We start from the raw sequence: 18,099 nt of genomic DNA on the forward strand, positions 1-18,099 counted from the left end.
GGAGAAGCAGTGCAGCCCAATCAATAAGCAAAGGCTGGTTTCCGTTTTTCCATTCAGCGTGGTGGAAGAAACACCGTCTGAGGGATCCCGGTTTACACTGGGCAGGAGTATGGTGGCCGGAGAAGAGTGCCATAAGTAGGGACGTCCGAACGGAGAGGGAGACGATCACCAGGTGAGAGGGGCAGACGTTGTTACACAAGGACTGACAGTCTCTCGGCGGCCTGCTACTACCATACAGCGCCTCCAGCTTTACCGCTTTAACGTCCGCGTGTGGGTGGGGCTTCCCGCAGATGTCCTCTGCGCACGCGCACTCGGCGCGACGTCACGTCCGGCGACGGGAGTTAGCGGTGGAGAGGGCCCGGGGCCGGTGTCTTGCAGCGTCGCTCCCCTCGCACGCTCGGCCCTGACGCTTATGGTTCCGCCTGCCCGCCGGTAGCACAGCGTTCCTGGCCTGCTCTCCGCTGCCTCCCGGTCTGAACCGGGTGTGTTTGCTCTACTAGAGGTGAAGCGTGCATAGCCGGGAGAGCGGGGCCTGGGGCTTCACCGGGTGCGGGCATCTTTCCCGCAGGTGGAATCACCTGGGCAGGATTTGTCTTTCAGGGCGACGCCTTTGCCATCAGAGTGTAGTCTTAGGAATGCTGTCCTCAGACAACAGGAGCAGCGAATGCTTAACAAAACAAAAAACAAAAAAGCAAAACCCCAAACTACAGATTGCATTTTAATCTTTGAGTTCTTAAAAACAGCTATGATTCTAAGTTGCCTCTTTTCAAAAATGAATTATAATCTTTTTCGTAACAAACTGTTCAGATATCTAACTTCCAACAAGAAGTTCAACCTTCCCTAGTTATCTGGGGACGTCTCAGGGGCTTTTAGTAGCCGAAGACTTTATTCTTTGGAAGAATGTTTGCATCTTTAGTGCCTGATTCAGTAACCTAGTTTGACCATTTCTTTTGATTTACCATTAATAGCACAAAGATTGTTTTGAAAGAATGGTGTGCCTCTGAGATGTTTTGAGTGCTCTTGCAAGGTTTTAACCGTCTTCTGGTTATACTTCAATGCCGTTTTTCTGTTGGAGTTTTGTATTTTGATAATTATATTTGGCAGAATTGTGTTTACAGGAAGAAAAGTAAGGGCAGGACTTAGGGTGTTTTTTTCCTCTTAATGCCTCCAAATGCCCATTTTCGAGAGCACAGCTAAGCAAAACAAAGGAAATTAAAGTCACATATAATCTTACTAGATGAATAAACTTGTTAATGTTTCAGATGTCCTTTTATTTTTAAAAACATACCTATCTTGGACTAGGAGTGGTTGTCCACACTTTTTTATCCCACCACCCAGGAGACAGAGGTGAAGATCTCTGATTTGAGGCCAGCCTGGGCTACTTAGTGAGACCTGAGTGGTAAAACTGGAAGCAGAATTAGTATATACCACTGGTTAGCCCCATCTATATAATATAACTTGCCTGCTTTTCTAATCCATCTTTTTTTGTTCAATAGTTCACAATGAGTACAAGGTATTTCATTGTGATATGGATTTGCATAAGTAAATAACGAACCTGAGAGCCTCCCTTCTGTGCCACCTACTTTAGTAGCTTGGAGGGCAGTTGACCTATATCTTCACATCTATATCTTTGACCAAGATGCATAAGGAAGATGGGATAGGGTTGTGTGAATTCAAAGATTTCATGCTCCTTGCTCAGGGGCAGGCATTTTATCATATTTGATTTATTGAAAAGGCAGAGACATATTCACTTAATGTCTTCCCAATTCTTCTTTCTTTGGCTTTAGGCTCACTTAAGAAAAAAAAAATTCCCTCCAAGGATGAAACATGACTGACGACTCTCAGAGAAACTTCCGTTCAGTCTACTACGAGAAAGTTGGCTTTCGTGGAGTTGAAGAGAAGAAATCACTGGAAATCCTCCTGAAAGATGACCGGTTGGGTGAGTCTTATCTGCTTAAGTTCATGGGTTCGAAATTACCAGGTAAATATTACCGTAAAGGATTCAAAGCAGTACATGGCTGGTGTCTGTGTGTGTGTGTGTGTGTGTGTGTGTGTGTGTGTGTGTGTGTGTGATCAGAGTGGTATAGTTTGAGAAAAGTTGAAGATTTTTTCAAATTCATTGAGAAGCAGAAGTTTTTTTTTTTTTTTTTTTTTTTAAGCTTCTTAAAAACTATACAGTGCTTAGTGTGGTAGTGCCAAACATTGATCCTGGCAGTGTGGAGGCAGAGGCAGGGGGATCTTTGAGTCCAAGGGCAACCTGGTCCACATGGAGAGTTCTAGGACAGCCAGGGGATAACTAGTAAGACACCTTTGTCTTTAAAAAGGCAAAGAAAAGAAATCAACTTTTAAAAATTAAGCTTATATCTTTCCTCTCAATTTCTAGACGCGGCATCATGGTTTCTAGGTAAACTGAAAGAATCCCGGTTATGGTTTCCTTTTGTGGAAGGTAACCCTTCAGTACACATTTATATTTAAGTCAACAGTGATAAAGACCAGCTTTACAGTAAAACAGAGCCATAGTCTAAAAATAGACCTAAGTGTTTCTTGTTGCTGGAGGGGCTGGGAATGGAACCCGGGGCCTAGCAAATGCTAAGGCATGGTCCACCACTGAGCCATACCGTGTTCCCCCACCCAACTCTGTGTTTAGTGAGTAATGCTAGTGTTAGAGGGAATGCAGTAATAGATGCAAAAAAAAAAAAAAAAAAAAAAACTGGGACATTTCTAAAGTTCTCTTTCTTCCTCTAGACATTGAGAAGCTTTGCACATTCAGCCAGAGGTTCCCTCTCCCATCCATGTACCGTGTGTTGGTGTGGAAGGTACTGCTAGGTATGAGACCCAGGAGTCGGGGGGCTTCGTTTCAAATGTATCGAATGGGACCCTTTGCCATCTCACTGACACAGAAGGAACATTTGCTCAGACTCTTGGCTGACTATTCAGTCTTCCCCAGGAGGACCAATTACTGCTCCCTGTAAAAGCCTTTCGGTTGGTGACTTCAAGCAGAAATATATTAACGATTACTCTTGGAGCGTCTGCTCATTAATGGCAGTGGAGAAGACAATATTTGTTCCTGAAACAAAGCCTTGGTACACTCAGGTATCTGGTGGGCCTCCGTGGTCACCATCTTCAAAAGCAGTGACAACTATTTTAGGTCTCCCCCCCTTACCCGTAACATTTTTTTTCTTTCTTAAATCTTACACGAAGATTTTGTAGCCATCAAAATCAGTTCCATCCAGGCACACGTTTTAGGTGGTCACGTCAGCAGGCATGAAACCTTGGGGTGGTAGAAAGGAGAACTGGTTGTCTTTGCTGTCATCTGGGTAGCCAGGAGGAAGACCAGGCTGGGCTCCAGTTTTGCATCTGTCCAGAGGCATCTTGATCTAAATTAGTTTTAGGTTTCAGTCTTTAGGGCATTGCATTCTGTGACTCTCGGTGGTAGAGGATGTTCTGATGCCAGGCTTAGTAGCAAATGCCTGGATGATCTCCAGCCTTCGAGGGTCATTTAGAGCTTGAAGCCCTGGGCTGAACTGTGAGTCTCAGGAAAGCCCTCTCCCCACAAGAGGAACCATATTGATAAAGGGTTGAAGAATGTGATTTCTTTGAGCGCACCTGAGTGTAGCGAGTGAAATGATCAGAGAGCGAGCATAGAGCAGCTTCCTCTGTGGTGTTCTGCTTGCACCGCCAAGCCGTGTTTATTCACTGGCAGTGCCACAGTTAATCGAATCAGTCCCTTACTGAGGTACGTAAATGCCCCTTTATCCTTTGAAGTAAAGATGATATGGCAGATTTAAAAACAAAACAAAAAAACAAAGAATGGGATCAGAGTTTTTCTCTGCCTACAAGTATGGGCGAATTTCAGAGCTGGGTGGCCACGTAAGAGGGAGAGCTGGCTCGGTGTCTGCCACAAGCAGCTGGCAGCATCCCTTTGAGCCCTGGGTTTTCCTCATCATTGCTGAGCTTGCTGGAGCATCTAATCCTCACTCATTACCATCTTCCATTTCTTGTTACACAGCTGGGCTTTACTAACCATGAGGGGGTGAGGATGGAGCTGTGTGAGGAACATGAGCTCCCTCTGTGTAGTGGGCATTGCTGGGTTCCATCGCTAACTTAAGTAGTTTATGTAAATTACGTGCAGCAGTTCTAGAATGCTCCTGAGGGAAGTCTTACTATCCCAGAAGGACACAGACTCTGGAGGCCTAAAATACTTGCCCAAGGCCCGTGACAGACAAAGGGTTAAAACTTATATTTGTAGAACTCACTGGAAGGGTTCCGTTGAGGGGCTGGGCTAGGTAATAGAGCTCATGCTCTGTAATACATTTCAGAACCTGAGAAATCTGCAGTCTTCAGTGTGGTCATGCAACATGGCGGCCACAAGGGAAGGCAAGCCATTCTAGAAAGCACTTCACGATGGCTGTTGTTGTTGAGCATCTTGGCAGCTTTGGTGCGCTCATTTCTGTCTGGTTTGGTGTGTGTGGTGACCATCTACAGAAGTCATGATAACCGTTTAAATTTTCCTTAGAGAGTTTTTTTCCTCCTTGAATTTTACATGAAGACTCTGTAGTCATCAAAATAAATTCCTTCTAAGGGTACATTTTAGGCAGTTATCAGTATCCATTTCCTATGGGAAATCCTGTGTATCTTATTAATGGGAAACGTTATATTGTGCCTGTGACACTTCCTGATCACCAAGGCCCAACTGTTTTGGTTTTTGTTTGTTTGTTTTATTTCAGTTTTTCTTATCTGTCTTTTTTTTAAAGATTTATTTACTTATTATATGTGAATACACTGTAGCTGTCTTCAGACACACCAGAAGAGGGCATGAGACCTCATTATAAATGGTTGTGAGCCACCATGTGGTTGCTGGGATTTGAACTCAGTACCTCTGGAAGAGCAGTCAGTGCTCTTAACCACTGAGTCACCTCTCCAGCTCCTCTTCTCACCTTCTTTATCACCTAAGCCACTGTTGTTTCTCTGCCATAGTTAGAGGCACTGGAAATGCAGAGCTCTCACAGGAAAAAGGGGTCCTTGGTGTCCGGGTTTCATTGCTTTGGACTCTATAGATGCTGCCTCTCTCATACCATTGTAGGTCATTGTCAGAGAGCGTTTGGGATGAACTCTTAGACACAGGTCTAATACTGCTGCCTATGATCGGCTCAACTACAGCTCTTCAGTAGAGAACCTGGTGCAGAACCCCTCAGACACACTGAGTTTGTGTCAGGAAAGGACACTTAAGCATGTTTTATGCATGCACAGTGTTGAGCTTGTCTAACTGCTGATTCCCAGAATGTTCTTTAGAATAATTGGTCTGTGGGGTTTTGCACCAAAGGGGAATCACAGTCAAATGAACTGCCTGACACACACGTGCTGGACACACATGTGTTTGACATACATGTGTCTGACATACATGTGCCAGAGCACTGTCTCAAGTGCTTTTTGAATTTGCCTCTATGTCACAACAACTCATAGGTTTGAATATTATTATCTCTAATTTTCAGATGGGAAGAAGACGAGGCACAGGAAACAGAAGGAATAGCTGAGGATGTTCAAGTTGTCGAATTGTAGTTCGACCTCAAACCCAAGAATCTTAGCCCCAGAGTCTCTGACTCTGCTCAGCCTCACTACATTAATGAGGCTGCAATAAATAAAATGAAAACATTGTTTATATCAGAAACCGAGCCCTAACTGCGCACTGTTACCTCTCTACAGTCCATTTCCTTAGCCACTGCTTGGGGCCTACCACACAGGGAGGCCCTGAGATGAGGCCCTGAGCGACAGTGCTTGCTGCACAAGCCCAGCAACATATACACATGCACGCACGCACACACACACACACACACATGCACACATACATACACACACACACACACACACATGCACACACACACACAGTTTTATGCAGGCAGCTTAGTTAAGTAACAACCACAAAGTGTCATAGAAATACAATGTGTGTTGACTTTGTTAATGAGGACCGTGGACTTTCACCCCAGTGATGATAGACCGTTTTATAGATAAGCTTTAACTATGGAGGATAAACTGAGGAAAAGGATTCAACATACTGTTCTGAGATGTAGGAGGCCAAGTGCTCCAGGAGCTAAAGGTGCCCTCAGCCGCTACCCAGGAACCCAGTTAAACCATCATTACAGCTAATGTGGTTGTTGCCTTGAAATTATGTCACGCGCTTGTTTAAAGGCTTCTGTGGTGCCACACCATTTCTCTCTCATCAGCCGTGCACCGTCTAGCAAAGCTCTTAACCTGTCAGATCGTCGGCGTGAGACTTTATAAAAGGAAGTCTATGTGGCCATTGTGTGAATCTTAATTGTGGGGCTGCTTCTCATGGGATTCTTCTCACTAGAGGAGGAATTTGGGTGGGCGTCTCACGTTTGTCCTTCTCCTGTCCTGTCTCTCCGTAGGCATCTTGCCTCCACACCATGACTCTCATGCCCAGGTGATGGCCTATCGCAAAGACCAGTACAGTGACGTCCTCCATGCCCTGACAGTAGTCCGCTTCATCAGTGACGCCACGCCGCAGGGCGAGGTGTATCTCCGCATGTATCAGCTTGAGTTGGGGAAGTTGCCTCGAAGTCCTTCTTTCCCTCTGGTGAGTGCTCATTCTCTCTTGACATTCAACTCCATCCCTTTTCTGAGAATTTCTTTTTACTTAGTCTGTTAATGTGTTTGCAGAGGCATGGACCAAACGTAGGTCCTCATGAATGCTAGGCAAGCACTCTACCACTGAGCCAAGCCACTTAGACTTTAATTTTTGGACTCCATTATTATTATTATTAATTATTATTATTACTTTATTTTTTTTTAATAGTGCAGTCATTGCCCTTTTCTCTGTTCACCCTCTCACAACCACATCCCATTACAGATGGTTGTGAGCCACCATGTGGTTGCTGGGAATTGAACTCAGGACCTCTGGAAGAGCAGTCAGTGCTCTTAACCTCTGAGCCCCTGGCTTCTGGTTTCCCATTGCTGGTAGGATGAAAAGTGAAAGCAGCAGTTTCACGTGGGATTCGTGGTCCTGCACGATCAATGTTAGTTATTTTAAAGCACATTTTGGTTTCCGCAGTCACACATTTCTTAACGATGGGCATGGGTTCTGAGAACTGTGTTGTCAGACATTTGTTCATTCGCAAACACACATGTATTTATATTTTGCTCCAATGCAGATGACTGTGACGTTGCCAGACACTTTCATCACAATCACTAGCTTCTGTGAGGTCGCTGGCTGACTTCCACTTTATTATGGATGCATGACTGCAATCTCAAACCCGAAGAAAGGGCACAGAAATACTAACCATGAATTTCTATATCTTTTTGCTGAAATTTCCAGCTGTTAACATCTAGTGACATCTGCTTCGCCATTCTCCCTATGTGTGCCCTTCTCTCCCCCATCCCTCCTCCCTCTCTTTAAGATGTTTTAAAAATCGTAAATGTATGGCTGTTTTGCCTACATTTGCCTGTGTACCACTTAACATGCTGTCTGCTTTCCTGGAACTGGAGTTACAGACGGTTGTGAACTCCCATGTGGCTGCTGGGAACCAAACCACACCCTTGTCTCCTGAAAGAGCAGCCAGGGCCATCTCTCCAACCCCATTTCTTTCCTTTAGAGAAGAAGTCTCCCTATGTATATAGTATAGGCCAGCTTCCAACTTGGTATCCTCCTGCCTCTGCCTCCTGAGTGCTGGGATCATAGGCGTGCACCCCTGCTTCTGGCTGTGCACATGTATTTCTTTTTTTTTTTTTTTTTTTGGTTCTTTTTTTTTGGAGCTAGGGACCGAACCCAGGGCCTTGCGCTTCCTAGGTAAGCGCTCTACCACTGAGCTAAATCCCCAGCCCCACATGTATTTCTTTGTATAGGTCAAAGGAGAGCGGGATTCAGTCACTCCTTCTGTGTGCTCCTTGTGGAGACAAGGCTCCTCTGTGTGTGAGCACGACATGGTTCTGCAGTCAGGAGTCAGCACGGTGACAGTACTCAATGTCACCTACAGGCTCCTTCCTTGGGCGCCTAGTTCTAGGGATGCCCTCCATCACAAATAAGCAAAAAGGCTGGCAGAAGACTGACTTTGGACTGTGGATTACACTGAGTCAGCACGTTGCTGAGGACACCTGTGATTTGGACTGGGCCCTTTGTCTTTCTCCCTCCATCCCTTGGACACTTTTGACAGGGGTTGGTCAGTGATTTTACAGACAGCCCCTCACGTCAGGTCCAGCGGGTGTTCCCTCTTGGTGGGATACCGGCTGTCTCATGGCAGGGATCCCCATGGGGGATGTGCCCTCAGTGTACTGTTGGGAGGCTCAGTGAGGCCTTGACAATGTGGGAGTGGGGTTCTTTCTCCCCACTTTTCCCTGCATACACAGCCCCTCCTATGCTGTTAGGAAGTAAGAGCTTGTGAGGGCTCAACTTGAGCACATCTGGGCGAAGCACTAGTCTTCCTCACCCGGCCAGAGTGGTCAGGAGCAGTCAGCGGCTGCCGCGTGCAGAGTCACTCAGACCAGGCCTAGGTCTGTGTGGACTCCCTAGAGAGGAAGATTTCCTCTCCTTCTCACTCCTTTTGTATTCTCCAATACTGTAATAAGATGTTTAGAAAAATAATTTCTTAGGATTCTTACATTCTGTGGATCTTAGCAAGCTAAGAGAAAGTCTAAGAATGAAGTACTTTCTATTAAAACAGGAATTGTCATTTAATTTGGGGCTTCTCAGGGGAATAGAAAGGTATTTTTTTAATGTCCTTTTATCTATATTTATATAAGTACACTGTAGCTATCTTCAGACACACCAGAAGAGGACATCGGATCCCATTACAGATGGTTGTGAGCCACCATGTGGTTGCTGGGAATTGAACTCAGGACCTCTGGGAGAGCAGTCAGTGCTGTTAACCACGGAGCCATCTCTCCAGCCCTCTTAATGTCTTTTTAATCTTAAAAATTTCAAACTATGAAAGCCTAGATGAAAATGTAAGTTGTTTTTGGTTTGTTTGTTTGTTTGTTTTTAGTGTTGATGGCAATATTTGAAAACAAAATAACTTTCCAAATAGGGTTTCAGTTTTTATAAGATTCCTCTGTTGAAAATTTCTTGAGGATTTATTTTCATTTTTGAATATCTGAGAAATGTTATTCTTCGGCTTCCTAAAATTCTGGTTTCAGGTGGAAATTCGGGCTTTTAGGTGGAACAGCATTCTAAAGGTGTGTGTGGAAGCTTCGATGTAAATCAGATGTTTTGTGAGCTCATCTGGAGTCCCTCAGTATTCATCATGTTATGTTCTGACACATTCCAAAGTGGCTTGTGGCATCACGTCCCTCTGAAGGAACCTGGTCTCGCATGGGGACTGGCTGGGTGGAGAGCCCCTGCCTGGCCTGCGCTTGCAGCCGACCACACACAAAAGCCCCTGATTCCCACAGATCTCTGGAGCTGCTCACCGTCCCTTCCTGCTGCTTCCCCTCACTGACCCACTCTGCCTTCTGATCCCGCTTTGATTTATTAATGTGCAGGGGGCAGTGTTAGGTTTTCAGTAAAGAAATACATCTTCCCGTCTGCTGCCTCCCTCTTGAGAGTTATTATTAATCTTCCAGGAACCGGAGGATGAAGTCTTTCTCGCCATTGCTAAAGCCATGGAAGAGATGGTGGAAGACAGCGTGGACTGTTACTGGATCACCCGATGCTTCGTGAAGCAGTTCAATAACAAGTACCGGGACGCTTTACCTCAGCTGGTGAGGATTTCCTTTGACTTCTTTGTTTTGGTGGGAGTGTAATTGGGAAATAAGCAGTGTCAGAGAACACTCTTACCCCAGCGGCTGCTGCCCTGAGGTGTGCACCCTCTCTAGTGGTCCCTGAAGATGTTTTCTGCAAAAGGCAAGAAAATATTTTCCATGGAATGGGCCTTATGTTTCCTTTGCACCCACTCGGATTGGCTGTTGGAGGACAGAGGCGACCTGGGACTGCGGAGTCTTCCCGGGGTGGACTCACCGGCAGGCCCACCTGCTCCAGAGGATTCCTGATCCTGGTCCAGCTTCTCTAGAATGGCCCCTCTGTGATAGGGTTTCTGTCTGCCCGCGTGCCTATTGGCAGGAGCTTGTCTCTTCTCACATAGCCTCTAGGCCAGAGTCAGGGAGGGGACTTGGCTCCTGTCATCTTGTTCCAGCATGCACATATGCACATGCATGAACATGTGAACATGTGGGTCCTACCATTGTTGTGTGTTCATCTGCAGCTCGCTACTTGGAGAATTTCTAGGCTCATTCAGATAAACTGTTCTTTCAGTTCTGACTTCCTGTTAGTACTCAGAGGGTTGAAAATTTCTCATTACCTTTCCTCAATTAAATCCTAGTCTCTCTCAGTGTGGGGCCTAGAATTAGAATGTCTCAAAGCCTTAGGCAGTTGTGATTGTAGCTGGGATTGACAGCTTCTCATTTAGAATCACTTTTCCTACCTAATTTACTCTGTGTTTCCTCCTACGAATTTGCTGTAATTAAGTCTAATAGCCCCACACCGACGGTAAACAGGCCCCTGTTCTTTATCTGCGAGCACGTGCCTGAGCGTCCCCTGGGGGTGCTCGAGCAGTATCTGGGGTGTTATACTGAAAATCTCCTTAGTTTGGGCAGATTGACATTTTAACCTGGCATGTAGGTCCTGAACTTGCCAGCGCTCCACTCTGCTGCACAGTGTCGGGTCTCATTATCAGGCGGTGACCACGCCCTCGAATTCTGTCTCACAACTCTGAGGGCCAGAGAAGTTGGTGCGTCAGATTTGCAGATCTCTATTGTTTTCTTTGCTTTTGTGTGTGTGTGTGTGTGTGTGTGTGTGTGTGTGTGTGTGTGTGTGTGTGTGTGTGTGTTTTGAGGCAGGGTTACATGTGGCCCAGGCTGGCCTTGAACTTGCTATGTAGATGAGGATGACCGTCCGCTCCTGATCCTCCCAGCATGCTCTGCCAGAATAAATGACTTTTTCTCTGTGAGAGTCATCAATACACTCTGCATATTATCCTCAGTGTATTAAGATGCCGACACGCGTTCTCCCTGTTTGTTGTTTAAAGGTTGTAAGCGTCATACGTGGGGCCTGTCAGCTTTTTCTTTTTTCATGTTTTCTGTATCCCTTACTGACTCCACAATTGATAAAACATATTTGTTTAGTTGGATGTGGCGACATATACCCATAATCCCATCACTCAGGAGACCGAGGCAGAGGATCAGGAATACAAGGCCAGCCTGGGCCATATGCAACACTAACTGAAAGAAAAGCCCCACCCCTCCACCATATTTTTCCCCTTGACTCTTGAAAATGCTCTAGCCATGTAAGCTTAGCTCTGACTTGTCCGCCTTGCTCTTTGGGGTCAGACATGGTGGACCTCAGACCCCGGCATGTATCTGCAACAGCATGGCTTCTAGCAGCCAGCTCTCCTCCGCATCTAGCTTAGTGTGTCAGGACCACTGTGCATCTTACACAGTCTGACTTGTAATGAGTTTAGACACATAACTCCGTGTTTGCAGAGGAGGGCACTGCGCCTCAGGGAAGTTAAGTCACCTGCTGAAGGTGACACAGTGGCTGCTCTATTCCCATTCCTGTCATTCACCATCAGTAGGATTAAGAGTTACACGGTTATTTACTGGTTCACCTCCTCCCCCAGACTCCATACCCCGGGGTCTTGGGAAGGAATCTTCACACCTCTTAGGCTTAGGAAGAGATCTCTACTACTGAGCTGTATCCCAGCGCTTTCTTTTTGTGTGCTGAGAGCAGGAATGGAGGATGTGGTAGGGATGGGGAGAAGGCATTGGAAGGGAAGACCAGGGCTCTGCCTTGACCTTAGCTCTTTTTCTCTACTTTTTCTTTCGAGACCAAGTCCTGCTAAGTAGCCCAAGCGAACTTGAGATCTTCTTGCCTCAGCCTCCACCACAAAGCAAAGGATCTTGTTATAGCCAAGACTTTATAACCTTGGTCTGACATCTTTTATACTTTCGTGACTTTCCTTAACAATCTGTTCCCATGAAGTATAGGCTGCTGCTTTACCGTTGGAGGGGAGAGTGCTGGAGGCTGGGGCGGAAGCCAGCAGGAGACTGCCCGCCTAGCCTGCAGACTGCCATCTCCAGCTCAGCCAGAAAAAGGGGGAGGGGGCTGGAGAGAGGGCTCAGCAGTTAAGAGCGCTTGTTCTGGCCTAAGAGAGGGATTTGATTCCCAGTACCCGCACAGCAGCTCACAACTGTCTGTAGCACCAGCTACCCACTTTTGACATACGTGCAGGCAAAACACTCACACACATAAAATAAGTAACTCTCAGGACTGAAGAGATGGCTTCACAGTTAAGAGCACTGACCACTTTTCTAGAGGTCCTGAGTTCAGTTCCCAGCAACCACATGGTGGCTTACAACCATCTGTAATGGGATTCGGTTCCCTCTTCTGGTATATCTGAAGACAGCCTCAGTGTACTCATATACATAAAATAAATAAGACAATAAGTCCTTTAAACACAAGTAAATCTTAAAACATTAAAATAAATAATTAAAAAAATAAAGAATGAGAAAAAAAGCAGTGCTCCTGATCATCTGAACGCTGTGCTGTAGTGTGCTGCCTTCTGGGACATCATAGCTTCTTCCAGACTTCCCAGAGTTCAGCCACGTGACAATGTCTCTCATTGCCAGGGAGCACAGAAGCTAGCTTTATTCTCTTCATTAAGAATCCAGAGTTTGGGGTGGGACTGGAGAGATGGCTCAGTGGTGAAGGGCACTTGTTGCTCTTGCAGAGGTCCTGCATTTGACTCCCAGCACCCAGATGACAACCCATGGTCAGCTATAGCTTCAGTTCTAGGGAATCTGGTACCCTCTCATGGTTTTTGTGGGTACCAGGCATACACATGCTACACAGACATATATGTAGGTGAACACAGACACACACAGACACACAGACACACAGACACACACACACACACACACACACACACACACACACACACACACAGACAGACATAGAAAGACAGAGAGAGCAGGTGGAAAGCTCAGCGTGCAAAGCCCCTGCCAGCAAGCTAAAAAAAATATGGCTAACCCAATGAAAAAGTGCCTTTCCTTAAGTAACTCGGAGGGTGGGCCACCCCCGTGCCGTAGTGCCGATGTGGCTGCACCTCCCATTTATACTTGTCTTTGATGAGAGACGCTACTGGACAGCCCAGCTGCTGTGTCCAGGCGCAGCTGCTTCTCTCTTCTAAGGCGTTCCCACCCGTATTGACACTGGGTGCAGAGTTTGCTCCTCTGGTCCTCCCTGACGTCTCAGCCTCCTTGGCACTGGAGGGCATGCAGAACAGTATGGTCAGTGTGTAGTCATATGTATGTATACTTGTGTGTGTGTGTGTGTGTGTGTGTGTGTGTGTGTGTGTGTGTGTGTGTAGGCCATTAGAGGGGGTTGGGTGTCCTCTATTTTTTCTACCTATTCCCTTGACATGGCCTTCCTTCCTGGACTTGGACTTGTGTTTTCTTGGCTAGGCTGGAAGCCAGCACACCCCTGAGACCCTCCCATCTCTGCCTCTCTGGGCTCTGGGGTTACAGGAATGCAGGATGCCAAGTTGGTTACATGGGTGCTGAGATCTGAACTCCAGTTCCCATGATTGTGTGGCAAGTTCTCTTAACCTCAGAGGAGCGGTTTCTTTAGCCTGCCCTTTTGGCTTGAGATAGGATCTCCTATGTAGCTCAGGCTGGCCTCAGACGCCACCGTTGTACCTCAGTGTGTTGAATGCTGAGGTGAGAGGTGTGTGGCTTTCCCTTTTCATCTCCTTATATGATTGGCTGCCCCAGATCACCCAGCATTGTCACAGGCCTTTCGTAGCTGTCCGTAATAACTAAGTGTTGCTTTGGACTCGGCTGTAGCTGTTGGTTCTGGTTAGTCCAGTATCAGGGTGACAGCCATTCATTTGCCTGGTTACTGTCCTGTGGGTTGAGCACAGAGAGCCCTGCATCCCGAGCAAGCCGTCAGTTCCAGTGTGGTCACCCTTGTCAATACTGACCAGACGCTTGTGTTAGGTCCTCACGCTTTCTAGCACTTTCTCTCACTCCGCATGTACACCTTTTCATCATAGGTTGCAGCACGAAGTGACATTCTTGCCACAGGAAGCGAGTAACCACTTTTGCTGTGTAATCTTTAGCCCAAGGCTTTCGAACAGTACTTGAATCTGGAAGACAGTAGGCTGCTGAGTCATCTGAAGACGTGTTCTGCGGTGTCCAAACTTCCTTATGACCTCTGGTTCAAAAGGTGCTTCGCGGGATGCCTACCCGAGTCCAGTTTACAGAGGTATGTGTTTCCCCCACTGTACACCGGGAGCTGGGAGTCAGAAGGGATCATGGCCCTTAGGTGATCATCCCCCAGAACTGGAGTTTTCTCCAGAACAAGAGGGTGACTCAAAGCTACCTTCCCTAGCAGTTTCTCTAAGTGTAAAAATGGTTCTCCTTATTGTAGACTACACACCTCGGAAGACTGTGGGCCTCTGTGTAGATACACAGGGCAGTCGTAGCTGAAGTTGTGCGGCAGCTGGAGCGCTGCTTTTCTAGGCAGGGGGTGGGTCCTAGCAGGCCCAGACACCTTGCGTTTCACGACAAAAGAGCGGAAACCTGTCAGACACAAGCTTTGCTTCTCCAGTCACGTTAGATCCATGTCAGGGCAGCGGTTCTCAACCTGTGGTGTCAAATGACCCTTTCATAGTGGTCACCTAAGACCATTAGCAAAAACAGATATTTATATTATGATTCATAACAGTAGACAATTAGAATTACGAGGCAGCAATAAAAGTGATTTTATGGGTGTGAGTCACCACAGCTGAGGAAGTATATCAGAGGGTCCCGGCGTTAGGAAGGCTGAGAACCACTGGGTTACGGGTGTTTCTCAGTCTCCACCCCACAACTCCAGGTCTTTGTCATGTTGTTTTGAAGAAAAGAAGTCAGCACAGAGAAAGCATTAGAGGCAAATGTGTAACTTAGCATAAAGGTTGTAGGACCAACTTCAACTGGAGTTATCAAACAAGTATTTTAGAGTGATAGTAGGTCAGGAACTGGCTCCCGGGTCCCGAAGGTACCTCAGCGGGTACAGTGACTTTATAAACATGCTAACCCGATCCTAGCACCCATGTAAAAGGCCAGGTATGATGCGTGTGTCTGTAAACCTAGCACTGGCAGGGGTGTGGGCCGAGACAGACAGGCCCCTGAGCTCACTAGACAGCCAGTCCACCCAACTGCTGAGCCCGAGGCTCCGGGAGAGACTCTATCTTGAAAAAGAAAGTGGAACACAGTAGATGAAGACATCCTCCATCAACCTCCACCTTCACACACATCTACACATATGTGCACCTATACAAGGCATGTGCACATATACGTTCATAAAGAGCCCTTGGAGATGTTTAGAGAACTGGTGCGGGATCACTGGCAGTGAAATTACTTCACCTGATATTTTGTTAGCTGCTTTGTTGTCCCGTGATATGATATGATATGACATGATATGGTATGACATGACATGACATGACATGATATGCAGTAATCATCTCAGTAGCAGGGCACACTCCAGTTTAAGACTTCCTTCTCTCCAATATCAAGGCCCCAGCATGCATTCGGAGCACTGAGCACAGCAGTAACTTTGAGCAAGCGCCTTTTCTCCCTTCCCTCCTATCTAGAATCTGCTCAGTAGCTCGTCTGTCATGTGCTTGATACTGAGTTTTTCACAGTTGTTCTCTGAAGCCTGGACTTGAAATGAGTATAATTCGATTTTATTTTATAATCTGAGATGTCTGGGTAGCATCAGTTTTACAGTTCTCCAATTTGGTGATCTCTCTGTTTTGTAGGGTCTGGGATAAAGTCGTAAGTGGATCCTGTAAGATCCTGGTTTTTGTAGCCGTAGAAATATTATTAACCTTTAAAATAAAGGTCATGGCGTTGAACAGTGCAGAGAAGATAACAAAGTTCCTGGAAAACGTGAGTGCTTTGTCTCCTTGGGTTTGGAACCTGGAAACGGAGGCAGCAGTGTGGCAAACCAGAATATCCTATTGTGTTCTATTAGTTCAGAGAAATAATATAGTTTACTTTTACTCTACTAAAGGATTTATTGGTGGTGGTTTGAGCTGGAGACCTGTGCTATAACCCGTGCTGGCCTGGAACTCTCTCTGTACCCCAGGCTGGCCTCCAGTTTTGGTAATCCTCCTGCCTCAGCCTTCTGAGTGCTGGGATGATAAGTCAAGCACCCGCTCCTGGCAAGGAGAAATAGTTATTTTTCCTTAACAGTATTGGTGTCCCCTCTTCTCTTTTGGGGACGTTCGTCTGCATGGCGAGCCCCTTGCTCAGGTGTGCCTCCTGAGGGCGGAGTCTCATCCCAGTGAGCAAAGCAGGAACCAGAGCAGTGGGAACAGCAGCGCGGGGTTCTTCAGGCTTTCCTTGCCTTAACAACTCTGGTATAATCCCAGCTGAGTTGGTTAATGTGCCTAAGTATCATGTTAGAGCTTGCTGGGAAAGGACGCCGTGAATCAGCCTTTCCCTCTTAGAACATTCTCTCCTGGGCAAACAGTAAAGAGGCTGTGCCTGCACAGAGTATGTCATGGAGCAGACTCCCAGTACCGAATCTCGCCCACTCCCTTTGTAATTAGGCCACTTTAACACAGGAAGTGTGGCCTGGTCAGTAGTCAGGGCTAAGCGAGTGTGAGTGTGTTCATTTTAAGTGAAGCATCATCATTGCACTAATTAGTGGCCAGCAGTGCCGGGCGTGTGCCAAGCAAGGGCTACCTTCAGTCGTCCTGTAAACAGCTCTGTGAATTTGGGATGTTGTTCACCTGTTTAGACATCAATGCTGGACTTTAGACAGCTGAGGACTTGCCCAGAGCTGAGCGGTGAATGGCAATGAAGATTGCCTGGCACCAGAGCTACCAGTGTGTGTGTCCGCAGGAGCATTAGAGCATTCCTCATCTGCTATCACCTTCCAAAACCAGAGAAAGCTCCCGTGGAAACAGGTCCGCCACAGAAAATGAGGGAAGAGCCCGCAGTAACAAACACAGATTTCACACGTACTCCTTTGTTCTTCACAGATTCCTCAGGACAGCTCAGATGCCATCGTGAGCAAGGCCATCGACTTGTGGCACAAACACTGTGGGACCCCAGTCCATTCAGCCTGACAGCTCGTGACTTCATGGACAGCCTGCAGACCCTTCCTGAGCACTTTGTTCATGTCACTTGGCCTACTGACTGGTTAGAAATAACAGTCTTGCTGTGGTGCTCCAAATGCAACACCCCTCCCCCAGTCAGTAAAATAATTTAATCAAGATGCCTGGCCTGGCCACGTTATGAAGCCGCATCTCTTAGTGACACTGACATGCAACTCTGGGCTAGTATTCTAAAAGGGTGACTAGGAAATTCCTCCGGGTCTGGGCAGCTCTGTCAGGGCAGCCCGGGCACTCTTGTGGATGGTAAGAGTGAAGCCCTGCCCCCTCTGATGACCACCAAGACACACAGTTACTTAGGAAGGCCTGGTTCTGGAAGAAGAGCAGCTTTCTTTTCCTGGCCTCTCTGATTTGGCTTTAGCCTTCTGTTGCCCTAGGACGTGTGTAAGTGCGAGCTGACTGCTGTCTCATGCCCTGCCTGACTAAACTGGCTTAAAGACAGTCCCTGCATTTCCTTACATGTTCCCTCCTTTGTGCCAGCTGGAATGGAGTCTTGTCTTTTCCTTCCTGAGACAAAGCTTCATTCTGTACCTCACCTTTCTGAAGCTCTTTATGTAGCTGGCCTTGAAGTCCTAGCTGTCCTCCTGCCTCAGCCTCCTGAGTGCTGGGATTTTATTAAATAAAATACCTCTAAATTTACCTTCTAGGAGAAGGAGAAAGCACTTGCTTGGTCTTTGTGAGTCTCTTGGTGTTTTCTAACAAATCACTCAATGTCAGGTGCACTTTCCACAGCCCTGTGCTACAGGATAGGGTGGGGTGGAGGTCAGGGTTAATAGCTGATGATCCTCTGGCCGAACTTGTCACACAATGGTCACCCTTCATGAAGCATTTGATGACTCTGAGACTGAAATGGGACCCTTGTTTCAGGCTTACTCGCACACAGTCCTGTAGGAATGTGGAGAGTAAATCGGAGTTTTTGTGGCATCCCCCT

The 18,099-nt window shown here is 46.8% G+C and overlaps 1 protein-coding gene across 21 annotated transcripts; it reads left to right on the forward strand.

Annotated features, from left to right (window-relative positions):
- Positions 1-347: 347 nt before the first annotated feature.
- Tbc1d7 (TBC1 domain family, member 7) lies at positions 348-17,830 on the forward strand. 21 transcript variants are annotated; one of them, XR_015640874.1, is made up of 9 exons: positions 350-502; positions 1,788-1,939; positions 2,384-2,446; positions 2,746-2,826; positions 6,408-6,595; positions 9,574-9,711; positions 14,058-14,269; positions 15,807-15,936; positions 17,037-17,830. XR_015640874.1 is itself a non-coding variant. In XM_087590997.1 (9 exons), the coding sequence occupies exons 2-9, from the start codon at positions 1,828-1,830 to the stop codon at positions 17,121-17,123; spliced, it is 945 nt and encodes a 314-aa protein (XP_087447123.1). In that variant the 5' UTR covers positions 350-502; positions 1,788-1,827; the 3' UTR covers positions 17,124-17,830.
- The last annotated feature ends 269 nt before the right edge of the window (positions 17,831-18,099 follow it).

Source organism: Rattus norvegicus, chromosome 17 (assembly GCF_021556685.1).
Source record: "Rattus norvegicus strain SHRSP/BbbUtx chromosome 17, alternate assembly SHRSP_T2T, whole genome shotgun sequence".
NCBI classification, from domain to species: domain Eukaryota; kingdom Metazoa; phylum Chordata; class Mammalia; order Rodentia; family Muridae; genus Rattus; species Rattus norvegicus.